Raw genomic sequence first — 22,101 nt, 5'->3', positions numbered from 1 at the left:
AAAAAAAATTACAAAAATTAAACGAAATTTTTTTCTTAAAACTTTGAAATTCCCAACTCTGTTTTTGGGGGCTATCAGAGTACTCTCAGTTTTTTCCAAATTATTTTTTTTCCAAATTTAAAATTCTTTACCCTGTAGTTGGATGCTTTCAGGGTACTCTCAGGGGTTGTCAATATTGCCTTCAAATATGAGTGCTCAAATCATTGTAGTTTTCGTGATATGGCGTTTTTTGTGATTTTTTCAAAAATTTTCAGAAAACAAATTAAATATATTTTTTTTTCAAAATATGAAAGTCCGAACCCTGTAGTTGAGTGCTGTCAGAGTACTCTCAGGAGTTGCAAATCTTGCAAAATGCAACTGCTCAAATGCTTAAAGTTTGTGACTTATTTTTGAATTTTACGAGATGTGCTATATTTTGATTTTTTCAAAATTTCTCAAAGAACTTCCTTACAAAAAATATCACAAAATATGAAACTACTGATTTGATGAAGAGACAACCTTATTATCAGCGTACACCCAGGCGTTGCAAATCTTGGCTCTAATTATGAAAGCTCAAATCCTTTTAGTTTCCGAGATGTGACCTTTGTTATGATTTGTTTTTCGGGAAACTTGGGTTTAAAAAAACTCACGAAGTCTTAATTCCCACTTCTACAGTAGGGTGCTCTCAGGGACTCTCAGTAGTTGCAAATCTGGTCTCCTATTTTTCCAGAGGTCCATTAAGTTTTCGAGGTGACGCTTTTATGGTTTTTCAAATTTGGAATTGAAGTTTTTCGAAATAAATTTGGAAATTGCCAACCCTGTAATTGGGTGCAGTCAGAGTACACTAAAAGGTTGCAGATCTTGGCTCCAATATATGCGATTTTTCTTGAGTTGTCGAAAAAATTCGAAGCACCGGAGGTGCGTTACACGCTAGTATATAATTAAATGCGGGCATCACTATCGTGCCATGTTTAAGCTTTTTCAACGCATTATTTTTGCATGTTTAACAAAAGAATTTTTTCGCGTTTAAGGTATATTTTGTATTGCAATGGTTAAGATTATTTTTTCGATTTTCCTGTTTGAATTCAGTGTTTATTTCACGAAGTTTGAAATCAGCAACCCAATATTGGGATGCTGTCACGGTTTCCCCGGGTGTTGCGATTTTGGCCTCCATATATGAAAACCAAATCCTTTTAGGTTACGATACGGAAAAGTTTTCCGAGATACCGAAAAATTTTATATTCTCAACTCTGTAGTTGGGGGCTGTCGGGTTACTCTCAGGGGTTCCGAATCTTGCCTACAAAAAGGGCTGCTCAAATATTTGTAGTTACTGAGATATCACGTTTTTTGTTATTTTTTCAAAATCATTTCAGAAAACATCGATTTACGTTTTTTTAAAAAAATTCGAAATTTCTATCCCTTTAATTGAGCTGCCAAAGTACTCTCAGGGGTTGCAAATCTTGCCTACATATCTCATTTTCAAATACCTATAGTTTTCGAGATAATCTTCAAAAAACTTAGATTTGAAAACATTCAAAAACTTTAAAGATATTAATCCTGTAGTTGGAATCTGTGGAGGTACTCTCAGGAGTTGCGAATTTAGTCTCTGAATGTGACTGTTCAAATCCTTTTAGTTTTTGAGGTTTGACGTTTTTTGTGATTTTTTTCAAAAAAAATTCAGAAAACTTAAATTTAATTTTTTTTTTAATTTGAAAGTCTTTACGTTTTAGTTGAGAGCTGTCAAAGGGCTGTAAGGGGTTGCCTCCAAATACGACTGCTCAACTCTTTAAAGTCTTCGAGATATGAAGTTTTCTTAAGGATTTTGAAGTTTTGTTTTTAGAACTTAAATTTAAAAAGTTTCTCAATTTGAAATCCCTAACCCAGTGGTTGAGTTTTGTGACAGTACTCTCATGAGTTGCAAATCTTGCGTTCAAATGCGACTGCTTCGTTTCAAATTTCCGAAATGTGACGTTTTTTGGATCTTTTTAAATTTTTTCAAAGAACTTAGATATTTAAAACTTTTTAGTTTAATGGTTTTTTCAAAGTTTGAATTAAAAGACCTTGAATAGAAAAACTTTGCTAAACTTGAAACTACCAACCCTGTAATTGGGTGCTGTCAGGCTACACTCAAAGGATGCAGATCTTATTTTCAATCTATGCGGTTTTTTATGAGTTGTTAAATTCGAAGCACCGGAGGTGCGTAACACGCTTGTACACTTGATTCAAACCGAGATTTCTATGAACTAGCCATTACGTGAGAAAGTCCGGGCTCAGTCTTTTGATCTCTGTGAGCAGTGGAACTAAAATCAACATATAACTAAAGGAAATTGATACCCTTTTTTGGCTGTTTTTTTATTCAACAGTGTCAATGAACGAAATGAAAAGATTGTTTGGTTGTATAATTTTTTTTCTAGGAAAAATCTGAAAATCGATTCTTTGCTAAATACGCTAAATATTGATTACGCAAAGATCACGCTAAATATTGATTCTTTGCGGTGTGAACTAGATTTTGCTAAGCTCAATTCAAGTTCATTCGTTAAGAGAAAGGCCAGTTATGCCCTTCAGTTACAAAATTTTAAAAAATTGCTCGGAAAAGCCTGAATGAAGTTTCCCAGTTTCTGTTGGCTAGCGTATTTTCCAGAGTAAGAGCCACATCTTTTATTAGGCCAATATGGTGTAAAATAGGTCTCAACTGAAGGTGTCTTGTATTTAAGGGCGTCTCTTATTTCAGGGCGTCTTCTATTATCAAGTTCGCTATTGGTGTCGATACTGACAGAGAATTGATGTGAAAACAAAAAAAATGATATTTGATACGAGGCTAGTGACTTCGAGGATGACATACTTGTCCTTAAAAGTTGAAATGATTATGTTATAAGAGCATTGAAGTTATTTCACTTGCGAGGAAAAATTTGGGGAAATTCAACCAAGTGCAGCTTTTATTTGAGAGCGCGTTTTTTTTCCTTTTTTACGCTCACGATTACCAAGCGTTATCATATCGGATTATAAACTTTTTTGGCTAAAGAACTATTTTAACAAGATCAGTCAACATGGCTGTTCGAATGGCAACAGAACAGATTGCCTGGCGAATCGGTTTTTCATCATTTCTGCATTTTAAATGGCCGTTCCATTCGAATGATCTTTGTTGGTGTAAATCAACTCTTAATTATAGTTTCCTTTTTTGCTTATTTTAAGTTGTTTTTTCTTTTTAAGGTTTTTTTTGCCTTGAGTGGTTTGAATGATGTTATATCTTTTTAGATGCCTCACATTTTGTCATTTAAAGGACTAGAAATTTACTTTCAATTTTTTTTATGTGTTCCACAGGGATGCGTAATTTTTTGTGGCTCAAAATGTTCTATAGCTCAAACTTTGTTTCGGCTCAACAATAGTTTACCCAAATAGTCTGCTCAGTATAAATTTTTCTTTAAAATGCTTATTCAACACTGGCAGGTCTGTGTCTCATTATTTTTCCTCAAATTTTTTTCGACTCAGGCTTTCGCCCTATTTTTTGGCATAGCTGCCGTGCTGCTTTTTTGTGTTCAATTGCAAGTGGTGCGAAGCTCCGCTTTGCCTCTTTTTATGAAAGAAGGTCGTCCTTAAACAAGGGCGTTTATATTCGGCTGCTTTTTCGCGAGAAAAGAGTGTTTTTGTGCTCAAATTTGTTTATTTTCCAGAGGTTGACTTCTTTCAAGTTCAATTATTTTTTTTTGCCAAAGGACAATTTAGTTTCTTCAATATTAAAAGTGTAATTAGTGCGAAACAGGTGTTAAATTTAAGGTTAAAAAGGGTTTGAAACATTTAGATTACCCAGTGAATAACGTATTTATCCAGTTTTGTCAATGTGGGTTAACGTTTTCAAAAATGTGTCAAAAATCTTAAAACCTTCAAGGTGATATCTTCCCAAAAAAACTCATCATAAATTGGTCATTCTGGTTTTTTTGAGCTGACTTACCCTTTTTCAGTTATCTGTTGGTAATGTTTGCTGCATTTTGACTGCTTTATTGCTAACCAGACATTTGCAGGGGGATAGCAATGTCAAAATTGCGTCTTATCAAGAAATGTCAAAATAGTCTTATGAAGAAATGTCAAACCAGAAATGCCAGATAGTCGTTTGCTGTGCAAGTAGCACAAGTTCTCCGACCACAATAATTTTTTTCTTTGAATTTGTTGCTATTATTTGTTAAGGTTGACTGAATTAGGTGAAAAAAAACGAGTGAACAGGAATTGGTAATAGTTATTGTAATTGAAGTTGTATTCGAAATGAATTGATAGGTCAGCCTCTCATCAAGTTTTGTCTAAATTAGTCAAGTCTGGAGAACAGAAGTTTCAGTCCAGGTTTTTTCACTCGGAGAACTTTTTCTAATTTATAAAATCGGAATCACTTTCAAAAGAGTTTTATTATGATTACCTTTTTGACCTCCTACAAGTTTTTCTCGAGGTAGTCAAAATTTGCTGGAAAAAGCGAACATAATCCATGATTCCTTTCCAATAATCGAGAGTGGTCGGAACAAAAAATAGAACTATCAAAGGAAGGTTCTTATAGAAAAAATGAATGAATTGTTTATCATATTAAACCCTGTAAGTCATGATTAACACTCGGTAAGAATGAAATTTAAACATTACCATAAAATTTTTCCAGTGTCGAGAAAAACCTAACTGTTTGAAGTTTTTGAATTCATCTTATTTTGAGCGAGTAGGTCTTATTAAAGGTATAATAGTCTAATTCTTAACTTGAGCGCTGAAAATATAGTTTTACTCCACTAAAATTAGTTTTCGCAATTTTTTATAGAGCCTTTTTCAGAATTTTTTAATCAAGTTTTTCCTCATTTTTTTAATTAAAGAAAGCTGTTTTTTCAAGATATCTAATTTAGTATTACTATCAAGTATGCCTGAGTTCTACGTTCTCGTTCAGATCCTCTGATCACATCGCGCCATAAAAAAGGACAGTTTGAAAAATATATTTCTGATTGGGACTTTCTGTGCTTCTTGCATAACACCCGACTATCCTATCTTTGATACTCCAGCTATAATAAGTTTAGTTGTAATCAGGTGTTAGAGATTGATTGAGTTTCAAAAGTAATCGCTAAAGTATCTTTAAATCGAAAAAAAAATCTTTTTCAGTTTTCTGGAGTTTTGGGACAATATTCCAGCTGTCTGATGGCTAATAACTCTCTTTTTTGTGGGCTAGTATATATCTACTTAGATGGCGAGTGGAACATTGATATCTTATTTGAGATTTTGTCTGAAAAACGAAAACTTCAAACCATTTTTCTTCACGCCGTAGATACTTTTTGTCAATACTACTTGAACCACGCTTGAAACGCTTAACTGATTCTCAGTCGACCTTGTATGACAATTCTCTATGGTGCATGTTTCTGCAGAAATTGCACGTGAAACCCAGTTTTAGTTGCCAGAACAAGCAGAAACAAAAAGTATCTTGTCCTCATTTTGCGTTTAAACCACCGTTATCTTTTTAAGGAGACGAAATCGGAGTGAGATGATTTAACTTCTCGAATGTATAACTTATAGCTGCTTCTTAGTAAACTAGTTCTTTTTCCTAATCCAATTAAGATTGACTCGACACTCGCTAGTAAAAAGTCACTCAATTTCATTCTTGGTTCTGGAAAGTGAAAACTTCTAAACGTTTTCTCGACACTAAATTATTTTTTTGTGAAATCTATTTTCACTTAGAATTGCGAGTAGAAGGGTTTTCATCAGAAATGTCAGTCGACCCCATCTGGGAACCTGATTTTGTGTAAAAAAAAACGAAGCCAAAGCTCCTTAGACGTTTTTGTTCGTATCACCGAAAGAGAAGTGATCAGCTCACAAAGATGCATTTGGTTTTATCTTAGAATATGGTTAGTCAGATCAGAGGACTTGTCCGCCGAATTTATCTTGTAACAAGGAATCAAATTGCGGTAAGGTCTTTCCGTGCGATGCCGATTGGTGTCAAGGCCAAGAAATCGTGTTGGCTTAATATCCTACAGTGGTTATACAGAAGAGACATAGAAAAAAGCAAGTACCCTCAGTGCAGTAGTAAGAATTTTTTTCCAGAAACAAAAATTTGATGAAAATGTTATTTTATTTAATCGCATCGAGCGCACAATTAATTGATTTAAGCACTGCAGATAAAAAATTGTCCACGTGTTTCAGTGGGATCAAATTGATATAAGGATATAACGATTTTTGCGGCATTCATGAACATTTTAATTGATGTTTTTTTTTTCAGTTTTTGTTTGAAAGTTGTCTATCGTAAAGAACAGTTAGGTGGAAATTATGGACTTGGAAGCAGAGAGTGTGACCACTGTGAAGTTGTTCGACAAGTGGTCTCTGCAAGAGGAGAGCGTGAGATGTCAGGACCTGTCGATCCAGGACTATGTCGGCATCCGCAACAAGTGTCTCCGATTCCTGCCCCACACTTCAGGCAGATACCAGGTGAAGAGATTCAGAAAGGCCTCCTGTCCCATTGTGGAGCGACTAGTCAACTCACTCATGATGCACGGGAGAAACAATGGAAAGAAATTGATGGCCATGAGGATCGTGCAACACATGTTCGAAGTCAGTACTACCTAGCATAACCCTGCCTTCTTATCGTTCACAGGCGGAACTTGACGTATCATGATGATTCTATTTCCAATACACGCCACACTTTTCATTGCAAAATGTGTGCGTTTTTAGTCAGTTTGAACTATATGCGCTTAAAAGCTTGTTCAAGTATTTTCCTTTTTTGAAGGAAGTGAATGGAAGGAACTAAGGATTCATGTCCGTTTTTTCCAGCCAATTTTGACTGCCTCAATGAAAGACCGTAGGGGTTCAATTTTTGTATCACATTAAGCCCTTTCGGCCGTAATTCTAATTTGAAAAAATTGCCGCTCTTCCTTGCATGTTTTTAATCTAAATCAATAGCCCTTTCTTACGGCAAAAAAAGTTAGATTTAAAATAAAATTGTTTGAATTTCTTTTCTGAAATTACTGTGTTCGGAACATTTTGTGCTACTTCCACAGCAAACGGCTATCCTTTTTGCTTTTTAGATCCTGTATTTGTACACTGACCAAAACCCAATCGATGTCCTCGTAGATGCAATCATCAACGCCGGACCTCGGGAGGACTCGACTAGAATCGGAAGAGCGGGAACAGTTAGACGACAGGCAGTGGATGTCTCGCCTCTGAGGAAAGTGAACCAGGCTATTTACTTCGTCTGCACTGGGGCCAGAGAGGCCGCGTTTAGGAGTGGAAAGACCATTGCAGAATGCCTGGCGGATGAAGTCCTCAATGCATCTAAAGGATCGTCCAATTCGTATGCGATTAAGAAGAAAGATGAAATCGAACGAGTAGCCAAGTCCAACCGATAATTGAATAGACTGCCTGTCTAAGTAAACTTAGAGTTGATATGTAAATGTTCTGAGTTAGAAATTAATTCAAAACTTGTCGCTCTCTTTTTTTTAGACATGGATAAAACTTCCACTGAGATAGTTCACGCTATGTAACCAGTCTTCTTGATTTGATTTCAGGCGCTGTGAATTTACACAGTCAACAAGAGAAGCGCTATCTTTTTTTCTCAATTCGGTATGAGCGCAATTCAAGTCCAAGTAGATTTGGACTTTTCGCCAGGACAAATTTTTACAAATAAAGACGGAAAAATTTTAATTTCTTTTTTTTTTGGTCGACTCGAATTTTGATTCCAAGTATATGCAGAGCAAATTTCGAAACCACTTTAAGGATATCCAATGTGCGTCACACGAAATAAATATGAAAATAATAAATAGGTGTTGACTATTCCTCAAATTTAATACTTAACGAAAATTTAGTAATCCCCAAATATCAAACTAATAAATATGCAAAAAAAAATCCTAATTAGGTATCAAAGGTTAAATAATTGAATGACATTGTATGTTAGCTACTATGTGCTATTAATTTCCAGGTCCGAGTGCTGTCAAAAATTTTGCTACTATGAGATCAAGTTTATTTAACCAGAAATATCTAAGAACTCGGACGAAATTTCACGATTTTTTTTTATGTTTGTTGTTTTAGACTTCGAAAATTATTCTCACTAATTTGATTGTTTTTCCAAACTTTTTTGCGGTTTGGCTTTTTTTCATGTTCTTTTTAAATTAAACTCAAGCTATGTGCTACAATAACAAAAGCGCAAATAGCAGGAAAAAAGTGATTCACTTACAGTTTAAAAGTCGATTTGAAGTTTCAGATTGCCCTGCGGAATAAAAAATATACCTGAAGATCCAGTTTTGCGAACTGATAAGTCTCAATGAATAAAGTGAATGCTCATTTTTAGTTAGTTTCATTTTGTGTTTGCCAGGGAAAAATTTAAACATTCGATTGAGGTCAATATTGATTTTTTTGCGGTGTGACTTAGACTTTTCTGAAGTTCAGTTCAAATTCATTTGCTAAAAGGAAGACAATTTATACTTTTCAATTACGAAGTGCAAAGGCGAGAAAAAAACGTGAATTTAAATTTCCTAGTTTCTATTTTGCTTAGTTAATGTGGTTGGAAATTAGTTTGAATAGGAGACATATTTAATTTTAGGGCGTCTCTTATTTCTAAAACTCGCGGTATGTGTCGATACTGACAGATATTCAATATAAAAACAAAAAGTTTTAGTTTGAATAAGAAGCTAGAGACTTTGAGGAGGACGTACTTGTACTTCAGAATTGAAATTATTTGAAAATATGATGTGATTTTCATTTCTTACGAAGTCTCTATTGATTTTTATTTCTCAAGTTCATGAAAAAGGGCGTCTCTAATCGAAAGGATCTTTTAAATGACGGCTTTTTTGAGAAAATACGGTTATGTTCCATTAAAAAAATCAATCGTGAAATGTTTAATGTAATTCAAAGATCTTTGAGGTGATATATTTGTTTGTAAAATATTCAAAAAGTTCTACCCGAGAGTGAGGCAATTTTACAAAAGTACCTGATAATAATACAAATAACAAAATAACACGGAGGGCTCCATTAGGGGTACCACAGCGAGTAGCTCTAACGAGTTGAACAGCTAGTATGCTGTTCCGTTTCTCAAGGGTTAAATGGCCGAAATTATGTGGTGAAAAGCACATAAAATATTTGTTTTTGTACCAAAAATGGTAGAAAAACGTCATTTTTAACATAATTTTGAAATGGTTTCTTTTTCGATGCAAAAAATAGTTCGAACCAATTTGTGGCGTTCGCATATTTATACTTAACATAATTAAATCATGCAAAAGCAGAAAAAATCTGGCAAAATTAAAAGAAGTAGTAGCTTTGTTCGGTATAGTCTGTGCTACTTGTAGTCGTTGAGAAGTATCTCTCAAAGTTTGAGTTTCTTAGGCTGAAAATAAATAAATGAGCCTATCATCAATTATTAAAGAGAATCCATTTTAATCCTTAAAAAATCTACATAGTGGGCCTCATTTATAGACTTTAAGGTAGCATTGTGTTTTGATCGTTGTGTTTTATCACCGCTCCAAATTTCCTACGAATGAACCACAGAGGAAAATTTGCGGTGAATTAGTCAAAAGTCGGTCTGGAATCACAAAAACCTAATGTTGGAAAAATTTTTGCGAATTTTTTTTTTTATGAAGATTTTTTCCTTTTTTCTTTTTTTTCCTTTTCCAATGTTCGGCTCAAACTTCTTTCAATCGAAATTTGCTGGCAACAGAGTGTGTCAGAAAATACAATCGGCTAGTTTTAAAATCTATTATTATATTTGCTGACACTATTCTACGAGTGGGCCTCATTTATAGACTTTAAGTCCGGGCCAAAATGCAGAGTTAATAGCATGTGTCCAAAAATGGCTCATACAAAGGCATATCTAGGGTTTTGCGAAAGTGGAGTTTTCCAAAAAAAAATACATATAAACCTCTAGGGCGGAAATTATTATGGATAGCTCACATAAACACAAAGGGGCTTTTTCACGTCGTGCAGTGGAATTTTAAAAATCTGACAAGTTGATTAGATTCAAAAACGTCAGTTCATGTTTTGGCGACCTTCTGACACTCTTTCAGAGAGACCATGAGCGAGTTGTTCACTTGTGCTCTTATGAGTCACGAATCGCCTCGCGTCTCAGTCTCGCCTTCTCTCTCTGTTTCCAATCCACCTTCTTTCTTCTCAGACACGGAATCGTTCACTCCCCACAACTGGGAACTGGCCCACGCGGTGCAGTTCTCGGGGACTAAAGTGCGTTCACTGTTGGCCTGTGGCGATGTGGTATCAATCCGGAGCACAGACCCAGAGGCTTCTATGTCTGGACTGGTATGTGTGGTGCGCGAGGAATCATTTGCCGAGACTAGCTCGACTAAAATTGAGTGAGTAGAATAATTTTTGTTGAAAAATCCTTTTTTGCAGTTTGACACGTCTCGTTATGAAAACAAGAGTACTTTGATCAAGAAGTATACTTTAATCAAGAAGTATACTTTAATCAAGAAGTATACTTTAATCAAGAAGGAGACCCAAACTGTATGATGTTTTTGCAATTGATCCTTATCAAGTCAGTTAAAGTTAAAGTAAGTTCAAAATACACTACATTGGAAGTTTCGTTTTTTTTCTGATGGCCAGAAGGTGAGATTACCTTATACGCTTATGTTAATTGCACAAGCTCAAACTGCTTTCCGGAATTAATTTTTAAAAAAACGATGTGGGATGAATGTTTGTTTGAAGTTGATGCAGTTGGGTTAAGTTTCCTTTTTTGGGAATTCCACTTTTCGTTTCCGGGAAACTGAAAGTAGGAGAAATGAGGTAACACATAAGGGCTGGTGAGGTCGAGTGATACATCGAACAGAAACACCGGTGAATACTACGAAAAATTTTTCAAGCGAAAACATGGTTCATACTCAGCTTGAAAAACTCAAATATTAGCACTGCTCACGAACTGTTTGTCGTTGAGGTTCTGAAAGCATGTCAAGATGATTGAAAAACTTTATATAAGAAATAATAAAGAAATTAAGTACATTTTTTTCTAATTGTTTTTGTAAATATGCTTTCATTCAGATCACTCCTTATAAGGGCTCAAACTAGTAGAGCTTGTTAGCTGATTTTGAGTTTTTGTCAAAAAACTGAATATTTTTGATTATTCAACTAAATTAAAATTCAAACGTCGTGTTAATTCCCGTGATTCAATCGATATCTAAATTTGATCAGTATCTATAAATTTTGCAACGGTGTCGAGAAAAACCTGTGTGAAATTTTGCTTTTTGGATTAGTTTAGAGCGGAACGTGGAAATTGGAGCTAAGTGATTAATTGGGTTTGTGTTATGATACGTTATCAGCCACAAGTAGTTTGTTCTAAGCTTAACTATTAGTTATTTCCCCACATGCGAAAAACTGCCTCCTATGCATAAATAACTCTGGTTGTTCTCACAGAAACCGGCTATTCTTATTTAGAGCTGGAGTGTCAGTGTTGCGGTCTGCAATTGAGAATTGCATCGACCCGTGCTTCAAGCCCATCAGCAGCCATTCCACCAGTGCTAAATCGGCAACTACTGCCAATAAGAGCAGTGCACTCAAGGTGATGATATGAGAGAAAGACATAAAGATCAGTAACTTGTTTCGGGGTTTCTAAATTTACCAAAGCTTGCAGATTTATCAAGACTTAACGGAATCTTTTTTTAAGCAACCAACCAATTTTTCTGTAATTACCCTTGCGTTTTTTTTTCGGTTTTTTCCATCTTTTTTTCTTTAATCGGCTTTAAATGTTTCGGCTTATTTTATATCGGCGTGGCGGTCTTATTTCGAATCGTTTGATGAGCAAAATATGTTTGGTATCTTAATGTTTTGAGGGGAGACTTAACAACTTTTTTAAGTTTTCAAGTTTCTTATGACATTTTTTTAGATCAACATAGGTCTGGTCTGCTCTGTTATTTTCGGGTTTATTGTAAATTTTCGGATTTATTGTAAATTTTCGGATTTATTTTCGCTATTTCTTGTAAACATAGGTTTGCAAACATAGACAAAATCAAGAAAAAGATATGAACTTTTCTGTAGATCAAATTTTTGTATTATTGTTCCGACTTTCGTAACGAAAGTAACGGAATATTTGTGCTCGGGGTGGGTTTTTTTCTTCAGACAAATTTTGACTTTTTATCTAGCCATTTTTGATGGAATTTTTTTAAATATCATTCGAAAGCTATTGTTATCATGAGCTTAAATTTGAAAAGATATTTCATCTGTGATCATTTTTCGTAAAGTTATGGAGGTTTAAAGATTGCCATTTTTGCCAATTTGGGACAATTAACGCGCGATATATTTCGCACTATTAACGCGTAAGCGGAGATTTAATCCGTCTTAGAAATCGTTCCAAATTGGTTCAAGAAAGCTTATATGCCACAATTGATATGTTAATAGGAGCTAAGTCTATCACTTTGTACTTAATATGACGTGTGGGAGGATGCTTATACAAAAAATCTCAATTTTTTTTTAATTTTGATTTTATTTTATCACAATCAAATTTTTGATGTTATTACTGCTCCATAAGCCTTAAAAGGCAGTCGGAACATTCAGGGCTCCGCCCTGATACGAGCAGTGTTGTTTTTTAAAAAATCATTTTTTTGTGTGTGGATGTTGTCTCATTTTCTGTCAGTTAATTTGTCATGCTATATTTTCGTTGTGTCGCTAGTGGTGCGAAGCTACGCTTCTCCTCAGTGTGAAAAAAAATGGAATATTAGTAATAACAAGACTGCTCGTATCAGGGCGAAGCCTTGAATGTTCCGACTGCCTTTTAAAGTTTATGGAGCAGTAATAGCATAAATATCATTAATAAATTAAATGTAAAAAAAAATTGAAAATTTTTTTTCTAAAATTTGAAATTTTTGCTATGAAAATCATCCTCCCACACGCAATTTAAACTCCAAAGGAATAGATTTTGCTCCTTGTAACAAATCAATTATGGCAAATAAGCTTCTTTCAACCAATTTCGAACGATTTTTAAGACGGATTAAATCTCCGCTTACGCGTTAATAGCGCGAAATATATCGCGCGTTAATTGTCCCAAATTAGCCAAAATGGCAATCTTTAAATCCCCATAACTTTACGAAAAATGATCACAGGTAAAATATCTTTAAAAGTTTAAGCTCAGAACAACAATAGATCTTGACTGATATAAAAAAAATTCCGTCAAAAATGGCTAGTTAAAAAGTCGAAATTTGTCTGAAGAAAAAAAAAACCACCCCGAGCGCAAATATTCCGTTTCTTTCGTATCGAAAGTCGGAAATCTGAGAGTATTATCATTCTCGATTTCCAATTCTTCTTGTGTTCTTTATTTTTTGAAATTGCAAAAATTTGCTTACCTGAAATAGATTGATTAACAACCTTATTTTATCCACGCGTTGATTGAATTTTCATACTTTTTTCAGGTGATAGTTGTGAAACTAGATCGAGATGCATCTCATACTTCCCATTCTTCGTCGAGGCGAGCAAGTTTAGGGAGAGAAGAGTGTGTGACTATAGGACTGGTTGAAGTGGTCATAGCAGAGCAGTACACTTCGAGGGCGGACCAGTGGAGGTACAGACAGAGTTTGCTGGAGGAGCTCACTTCCAAAGGAGGATCTATATTTCCCGGAATGGGGTTCACATATGCCAAGATGAACGCACAGATCAAGTGAGTGTAGCACTGTCAATGGAAAACATTGAATTGTTCAAACTCTGTAGAAGGTGTAAATGTTAAGACTTTTTGAGCAGCTAAATGAAAAATCAGTCCTAAATTAGCCTTTGAGAAGCGCTCTGATCTGATCTGGGTCCCCTCCTAGTTCTTATATACATAAACGACATGACTCAAGGTCTTTGAATTTTTTTTGTTGACTATATAAACGTCGTATTTGAGAACGTCTGTATGAATTTCAAAAAGACATTACAAATATAAGCACATGGTTGCATTATAACAAACTCACCTTAAATACACATAAGACTTTTTGTAAGATTCAGCAAAAATAGAGGTACTTCTAACAACTTAAGTGTACATGTAGGAGGTTCGTCTTTTGCACCAAAAACTCATGCACATACCTTGAAGTCATTGTTGGTAATAAACTGAGTTTTTACGATCAGGTTGATAAACTCAGATCGAAATTAGGCAGGCACTGTGGTGTTGCCTCAAAAATGCGTCATTTTGTATGTAAAAATATATTATTATCATCTATTATAATTCTAACTGAAACCTATAATACAATATAGTCTACTCGTTTACGGGTGCACTAGTTTTTCTACACCCGTAAACGAGTATCACCTATTTTTATGACCCAGAGAAAAATTTTGCGTATGATTCACGTTATGGGCAAAGTTGATAGCGTATCCGGAGATTATATTGAAACTAAAATACTGACTGTTTTTGAGTTTTATATGTATGACCTTTTGAAGTTGTGCATGCGTTCTTGAAATTGTTTATATTCAACTACGTTTTTGAACACCACATTTACGCCGTTAGAAAACCCCAATAAAACTAGATCAAATAGATTGCTATACCAAAAACCTTTCTGCGGAAATAAACAAAAGTCATACTCAATAGAAAACAAGGGTTCAAAGCTATTTAACTTACTGGGTGAAAACGACTTGCTACCACCGAATCTTGGGTGATTGGAAAATAATGAAATGTCCATTTTTGTTCACAAAATGTAAGAGAACTATATTATAGGAATTACTGATCTTACCCGGTTTATTTTTGAAAATTAGCGATTTAACAATCTGATCCCAGTGGTTGGACTATATCAAACCACCATTATAATTTAGCAGTTTAGCCCAGGAATATGACCCCTCAAGTCTTGCTAGTTTTCGAGATATCGACGAGTTCATGATTTTTTTCTCAAAAATTTTCCAACAACTGGTTTTTTCTTTAACTAAGAAAGAAAAGTTAAATAGACAGCTTGTTAAATACTTTCAACCACCAATACAGGTCGATAATCTAAATCGGAATCATGACCGCTCAAATTTTGCTAGTATTCGAGATATTGACGAATTGTTGATGTTTCTCAAAAAAAAAATCGGATTTTTTTCTTTAATTATTTTCTGCAATTTACGGACTTCAAATGAAGTGGGGCATCGCACTCTTGCTATTTACGAAAATCTTAGTAAGTAAATTGAAGTGAGTCACATTAAATTGTATAAAAAAGTTTTTTTTTCTATTTAAGTTATGCATATTATTCAAAAGAAGTTAATTATTTATTATACATTTTGTTAATTAAAACATAATCAATTGCTTTTGTTAAGTAAGCACTGGGTAGACTCTCAGTGGGCATTGAATTTTCCCTTTGTCTATCCACTTCTGTCGTACAATTTTTGATAGGTATGAATATAATATTGTCTACTTTTGATATTGTTTGCATATCTTTCATAATTATACAATTGAAGAAATAAATTCTTTCTTTCTTCTTTCAAGCGCTACATTTCATCAATACTCGAAAGTTTTTGTTTTCGCCCCTGAACATGATTAGAAAACGTCGAGATAAATTTAAATGAAGTTTTTTCGAAACGCGACATGCATATAATTGCTGCCTTTTATGATCAATGCACAATCGATATAGTAATCTGCTTTTGTATTGTTACTTCTCTTGATTGTGATGTTTCATCATCAATGGCTGATTTCCAGGTGTGTTTGGAGTGGGGAGAGACAAGTGTGCAGTGGAGTAGTGAATGCACAGACCAAGGTCACCTTCCGCTCCTCCACGGCCAAGTGGTTCCTGTTCCTGCAGATGAGTGAGGAAATGTGGCACTTCGACCACACAGGGAACCTGCTGTTCGAGAATGCAGTCGAGGGATATCTGAACACTCTGTTCCACCAGTGGACCACCCACAGATGCACACACGAACTGAACCTCGTGCTATTCTCAAGGACATACTTCAAAGGTAAATCACATGCTGTTACAAGTATTTGATCAAGGCATGTATTAATACTGTGTTTCGAATAACAGACCATCTTCACGTTAGAGGAACAATTTCTACCTATATTTCATAAAAACTATCAATTCCATGATTCTTTTGTGTAAGTTTTTAAACACTTTCATGGCAATATTAGCGCTCAGATAATTTTTGTGTTTAGCAACGTGTTTGGAGGATTTTCCAGAGCAAATGAGAAGTGAAATAATGACCTGTGATAGTATGAAGATGTCGCAAAATATATTCCCGCAGACAACTCTAACGAAAGATGACGACACAGGTATTTTCATATTTGAACGCAGAATATATACCACTTTTCATACTACCTTTCCACTTGGCCTATAGATACTGCGGTTGCCTTTCTACCCTAATGTATGCGGCGCCTTTGTACCCTAAGTTCTGGCGTTCGTGTCCCGGCCGGACTCTTGTTTTTTTTCAGTATGAATGAAATTGAAAAAAGTTATCAGAGAAAAATTGAATAGACCGATTTTAATTTGTCTGCTTGTTTTTTTTGGCTTTTTTTGCCTCATCGGGAATTTTTTTTTGTGTTTTCAGCAGTTTTCATCGTAGGTCTCAGAGTTTTGGATTGACTCCTGTAATTTTGGCCTTGAGGTAACGCGGTTGCCTTTATATCCTAGGGTCTGGCCTTCGAGTCCCGACCGGCCCTTATTTTTTCAGTATGTGTGAAACAGAAAAAAAAGTTTTCCAGAAAAAATTGAATTGCTGGGTTTTCGTTTTTCTGTTTATCTTTTGTCGGCTTAGTTGCCAAATCGGGGAATTATCTTTTGCTCTTAGCAGTTTTCAAGTAGATGCAAGTGTTTTTGATTCACTCCTGTAATTTTAAGGACCTTCAGTTGAATTGTTTTCTTTTTCTTTTGTTTTTTTTCGTTAAAAGCTTTGTTCGACCTAAATGGTTTTGGCTAATGTTTTATTGGCGTATTTACTCTTTTTTATCGCTTCAAAGGATTCTATATTGATTTTTTTGAAAAATTCAGCTAGTTTGTGTTGCAAGATTTCAAAATTTTGAATATAATTGTTTGAAATTTATGGCATTTTTTGGTTTCAGCTGTGTTTGATTATTGGATACCTGTTAAACTCAAATTCAATGAATTTGTTTTTTTTTCATGTATTCTAATTTTTGAAACAAAAGATGAAAAAGATTAAGTGTCTTTCAATCGTAAATTTCAAAAAATGTCCATGAAGAGAACTAACTGTATACTTGGAGCAATCTCTGCTTAACAATTTGACTGATTTAAATATTTTAACCGGTTAAAATGCCATTTATCGATTAATCAATAACCACTCCATGCCCAATTATTTGTTTATTTACCAAATCCGGTTCGGTATAATTTCTTTTTCGTTCTTTTTCTTTCGGTTTAAAAGTTTTTTAGAGTAATGAGCGTAGTGAGTACTCTTATATAGATCATGGTGTTTTTTCAGAAAAAGTCGCGAAACATTTTGAATTTTCGCGGGTTGACTTTCGATTTCTTTTTAAATTCACTTCAATTTTTTTTAAAGGAAGGCAAACTCCACTATCGAACAGCAAAAATCTAAAGGTCACGAAAAACTTATTTCGAAAATGGAATTTAATTATCAGATTTCCCAGTGAAATAAAAATTTTACCTATTGATCCATTTTTCTCAAATTAGGTTAATTTCATCAAAAAACACTGCTCGTACGATCTTCGCGAAGTTGAAAGAGCTTTAAGTGCATATATTTTTTCTTTAAATTTCGAAAGTTGACATTTTTAAGAAAGAAAGTCAGTTTTTTCCGTTTCCTTGCATTCATTACTCTTTTCCAACAGTCAGTTGGCTCGCTATGTTTAGCTAATATGATATCGTCTCAATAGCTTTATAATTGCGTCGTCTGATGAGTGAAAAAAATTTTCTGTAGGTACGTTTCCGCGGGTATTTTTTCCAGTTTTCAAGTTTTTTATATGAAAACTTTTTTTCGGCCGATGGGGTGTCAGCTCATAGTTTTAAGGGTTTGTTACCGCTTTGTAAGCTTTGTTTTGATGCTAATTTGATTTACTTGCATGTTTCAATTGTCTTTTTTGGCATGTTTTTTTTTTTAATAAGCTCTGTTCAAAACAATTCGAGACAAAGGTATAAAAATGTTTTTTGTTCTATCTCAAGTGATACTATGCTCTACTTTGCCGGTTAAATAGTAGGACAGCAAAAAGACACAATTTTGAAATCTATTTCAACAGATCAAGCCAGTTTCATTGACACCTGTGTGGAAAAGGATTTGCTTGAAGCCTTGAAAGATGAAGAGAAGGATAAGTGGAGAGGTCTGAGTTATTTGGGGGAGAGGACTGACTTCTACCAGGACTTCTTCCAGGTGGTGGCACTCGGAACCAGGAAGAACTACTCTGCTGTACTCAATGCACTTCGAAAGGGTAGCTAAAATTGGATGGCATATACGTGTTTTTTCGGCTTAGTTCGGTCATTTTGTGCTAGTAAAATATTGTTAATTTTAAAAAGCGACGTCTTAGCGAGATTAGAAGTTTTAACGTCCTCATACTGAACCTCATTGAGAGAGATTTTCAAACAAAATGAATTCGTTCAACACTCTATTTGATTATGCACTCGAAAATCAAATTTTCTAGCACTATTCATTTGAACCTGGAAAAATGAAAATATGATACTTGGAAAAAAAACAATAAGGATTTAATTTTTTCATACTCATACTTTTGATGTTTTGCTTCAGCTCTGGGTTGCTATCGAGAGTCTGTGCTCCCAAAAAGTGTGATCAGCAAAAAGACTGGTGAAGTTTTGCCTGTCCCGCCTTGTTTCAACTCTTCTGCTGACACTGGGAATGTTCTAGAAGCTATCAATATGGCCTTGAACATTTTCTGTAATCACTACATTGACAGAAATTTCGCCACTACAGGTGCCTATTTTTTGTAACTTGGAATGGTATTTAAGTGTTGAGACTACTTTTTGAATTTCGGCGAGTCACCTTTCATCTATTTCAGATTAGTTTTTCGAAACCGCTTCAGTTTTTCTAATCGCACTGCCAAAACGTATGAAACTTTCCTCTTTTAATTGGTTTTCGTTCAGTTGCTGTATGTTTTTCTGCATTATAGTTCGCTGATTATATTGCTATAAAATATCGATATCTAACTTCCAGCTTGAACTTGACTGTTAAGGTCAGAGCGTTGTGGTTGTAAGTCCTGCGAGTGGCCTGTTTGAAGTGGAGAGGGAGCTATCTCTCCTCACTAAGCAACGAATGATAGACTTCGGCATCCGGGTGGACTTCGTCTGTCTGGGACCCCCTCCCCTCCATATCAGACCCCTCTTCAAATTCACACGCCCATCCGACGAGTTCTTCATCCCTCTCGGCTTCACTCAGGTCCACTACTCCCCCAAGATGAGTTCTACAGCGGCGCTGGCTGCCACTTTCATGCGAAATGACACTTTGCAGTATGCGTAAAATTTTTGTTCAATTTTGATCGTTGCTTCTTTTCGAGTGCTCATTTTTTGCTTTATTGTTCACAATGACCTTTCGAAATGTCAATTCAAACCCGTATTGAGTGCATCCAATTTTTTAATAGAATTTACAGGCGGATAGTTTTGAAAACTATAAGCATTTATGTTTTGTGGACATATTAGCTATCATGCATGATTGAAATTATGCTCGTTAAGAGTATTGAACGTAGTGAGTACTCCTATATAGGTCCTGGTGATTTTTTCTTTTTTTTTCAGGAAAAAGTCAAAATTTGTTCACGCTCAGTTTTGTTTTTTCGCGGCTTGACTTGTGATTTTTTAAAGTTCAGTGCATTTCCATTGTTAAAAGGAAGGCAAACTTCATTATCGAACATCAAAAGTATAAAGTTCACAAAAAACGTGATCAATTTCTAATTTCGAAAATGGAAATTAATTATCAGATTTCCCAGCGAAATAAAAGTTGTACCTTTTGATCCAGTTTTCTCAAATTGGGTCAATTTAAAATAAAATTACCCATCATAACTGTTCTACAAACTCAAAGAGCTTTAAGGCCATCTTTTTTCTTCGAAATTCAAAAGTTGAAGGGTTTTAAAAAAAACTGGTCCGTTTTTTTTCAGTTTCCTTGCGTTCATTTCTCTTTTCCAACTATCAATCGGCTATGTTTGTATATTTAAGTCGCGATGTTCTTTTCAGGAAAAGTAGCTAAGGCTCTTATTTGTCTTAAAATCTCTTAAGACTCTCAAATTCTTAAAATTTGTTCACGCTGAAATTTTTTTGCGGTTTGACTTTTGATTTCTTTTCAAGTTCAGCTCATATCCTTCGTTAAAAGGAAGGCAAACTCCACTATCAAAAAGCAAAAGTGAAAACGTAGTTTCGAAAAGGAATTTCAGATTTCCCAGCGGAATAAAAAAATTACCTTTTGATCCAGTTTCCTCAAATTGTTAATCTTAATTTGTTCTTGAAACTTAAAGAGCTTCAAGGCCATAATTTTTTAAAACTTTGTCATACTTTGTCATTGTTTAAATTATGTCAGTTTTTTTCTGTTTTTTCGGTTTTTTTTGCTTTCATTGACTCTTTTCCTACTCTCTGTCGGCTATGTTTTACAGTGCAGCCTTGACAAATGGTGGGACTCTGCAGATAGCACATTCAGGCAGTGGATCGAACGATGATGTCTGGGAAGAATTAAGTGAGGAGGAAGAATACAATGGACATTCGGTGATTGACAGCAGTCATTTAAACAAACTAATCGCTGACCTCGTTTGTCCCTCTACGCCCAATGCTCAGCCGCAAATCGGTGCGACAGCTATTTTTAATTAATATACAGCCTAAACAAGTAAAATCTGACGACCTTCGTCTTTGTGCCCTGAAAATGTCGATTATTTGAATGTGCATCTAAAGATTATTTCCAAGCAAAGTGATATTTTTGAACTGACTGCTTCAGATGTTGGAAGACAGAAGAAGCCGTCCCTATCCGCTTTCAACTTCCACTCTCCCTCTGCTGTTGTGTGGGGAAACTATGGGTCCATGGATGACCTGGATACTCGCAGTAGTGCCGGAGGAGTGAAGCACTCCAAGAACGCCCCCTCCACCCCGGCGCCTACAGCCATGTCATCCACTCCCCCCTCTAACAGCACCTTGACAAGTGGAATTAATCACATCCAATCATACAGGAGGAACAACCCGTTCTCGTTCCCCGCCTCATCCGCATCTAACATGAAGAGTCAGAATAAAGAAACGAAGCAGAGTCTGAACCCTCTGAGGTCAATAGAATCTCAGAAGGCATTTCAGGAGTCGGCCAACAGGAGCAGATGGGTGGATTGCTACCCGAAGTCTAAAGAAGATACCTCTGAAAATTTGTCACCCAAGAATAGCTCTCGTTTTTCAAAAGTGAGTGCAAACTTGAAAGAAATTAAGCGCGATACTCAATTTTTTCAGGAAGTGCCTAATCCTATTTGTCTATTGGCTAGATATCACGGTCAAACGGTAGAAAAAAAATCTTGTTTGGTATTACGGTGTTTTTAGAACCTGCAAGTTCTATCGGAATATGGTGGGAACGGATGTAGACTGTCGGGCTCCTCGCAAGTGTCGCCCAGAGTGAGCTTCCACCTACAAGATGACAATGACATTGGACGGGTGGACATGCAAAACAGCCTGACAGTTTCACTTGACACTAGGCCTAAGAGAACACGACAAGTGCATGTGCAACATCACACACATACGACATGCCACGTAGTGTCCAATTCGAGTGGAGAAAAAGAAGACGCCATGGGTTCCTTCTGCATCTGCGAGGCAGACCAGAGTGTCCAAGTGGACTGGCCTCTCTTCGTGCAGCCAAGTTGTCTCCCAGTTACGACCAGCTTCAAACCTGACAAGAAGGTCCGTTCTCACGTAAAGTTCCCCAAATTTCCAAATTGGATTGCTATTTTCAACTAAGAAAACGGGTTTTGTTTACTGATGGATAAAACTAGTTTCTTAGTAAAAGTTTTTGTTTGATGTTTAAGGAACTGGACCGTAATTTCTATTTGACAAATTCGGACTTTGACCTGGAAAGTTGTTGCTCGGAAACCCATATGGCAGCCAGGCCTGAGCTGACTGTTCAGGAGCTTTACACTGAGCTTGTATCCCAGAGGGTACTCCACGGGTATCAAGTAATATCTGCCTCTTCGTCGCATGCCAACGCCACTGCCGCATCATTCACGGCTAATGAGACCCTGAACGCCCGTAGTTCCAGGAATCAAGATGTTGTGATTTCTACATTTCTCAGGTTCAGATCTCTCAATCAGTAACAGTTTCGCCTCCGTCAGTCCTTGATGAAAACCTTTTAGAT

The 22,101-nt window shown here is 35.6% G+C and overlaps 2 protein-coding genes across 3 annotated transcripts in view; both read left to right on the top strand.

Moving 5' to 3' along the window:
• Nucleotides 1–22,101, top strand: part of LOC134846008 (5'-3' exoribonuclease 2-like) — a 351,354-nt gene that overhangs the window by 94,656 nt on the left and 234,597 nt on the right. The window contains exons 2-13 of one of the 2 annotated variants that reach the window (XM_063863171.1): nt 9,974–10,274; nt 11,350–11,473; nt 13,317–13,561; nt 15,539–15,795; nt 15,989–16,105; nt 18,035–18,223; nt 18,535–18,717; nt 18,977–19,250; nt 20,381–20,568; nt 20,716–21,161; nt 21,297–21,650; nt 21,776–22,038. The exons of the other annotated variant lie outside the window; for it this stretch is intronic. Of the exons in view, the coding sequence (XP_063719241.1) occupies nt 9,982–10,274; nt 11,350–11,473; nt 13,317–13,561; nt 15,539–15,795; nt 15,989–16,105; nt 18,035–18,223; nt 18,535–18,717; nt 18,977–19,250; nt 20,381–20,568; nt 20,716–21,161; nt 21,297–21,650; nt 21,776–22,038 (2,933 nt within the window). The 5' untranslated portion in view covers nt 9,974–9,981. The remainder of the gene's footprint in view (nt 1–9,973; nt 10,275–11,349; nt 11,474–13,316; nt 13,562–15,538; nt 15,796–15,988; nt 16,106–18,034; nt 18,224–18,534; nt 18,718–18,976; nt 19,251–20,380; nt 20,569–20,715; nt 21,162–21,296; nt 21,651–21,775; nt 22,039–22,101) is intronic. 2 annotated transcript variants of the gene reach the window in all.
• LOC134845599 (uncharacterized) lies at nt 6,201–7,414 on the top strand. The gene is made up of 2 exons (XM_063862570.1): nt 6,201–6,534; nt 7,008–7,414. The coding sequence occupies exons 1-2, from the start codon at nt 6,253–6,255 to the stop codon at nt 7,326–7,328; spliced, it is 603 nt and encodes a 200-aa protein (XP_063718640.1). The 5' UTR covers nt 6,201–6,252; the 3' UTR covers nt 7,329–7,414.

Source organism: Symsagittifera roscoffensis, chromosome 5 (genome assembly GCF_963678635.1).
Source record: "Symsagittifera roscoffensis chromosome 5, txSymRosc1.1, whole genome shotgun sequence".
NCBI lineage: Eukaryota > Metazoa > Xenacoelomorpha > Acoela > Convolutidae > Symsagittifera > Symsagittifera roscoffensis.
This window is presented reverse-complemented; position numbering and strand designations above follow the sequence as displayed.

Excerpts from the sequence above, each read along its gene's own strand:
- LOC134845599 (XM_063862570.1), top strand. The coding sequence starts at position 6,253 with ATGGACTTGGAAGCAGAGAGTGTGACCACTGTGAAGTTGTTCGACAAG. Across the intron at positions 6,535-7,007 it reads TCGTGCAACACATGTTCGAA|ATCCTGTATTTGTACACTGA; the intron begins GTCAGTACTACC and ends TTTGCTTTTTAG.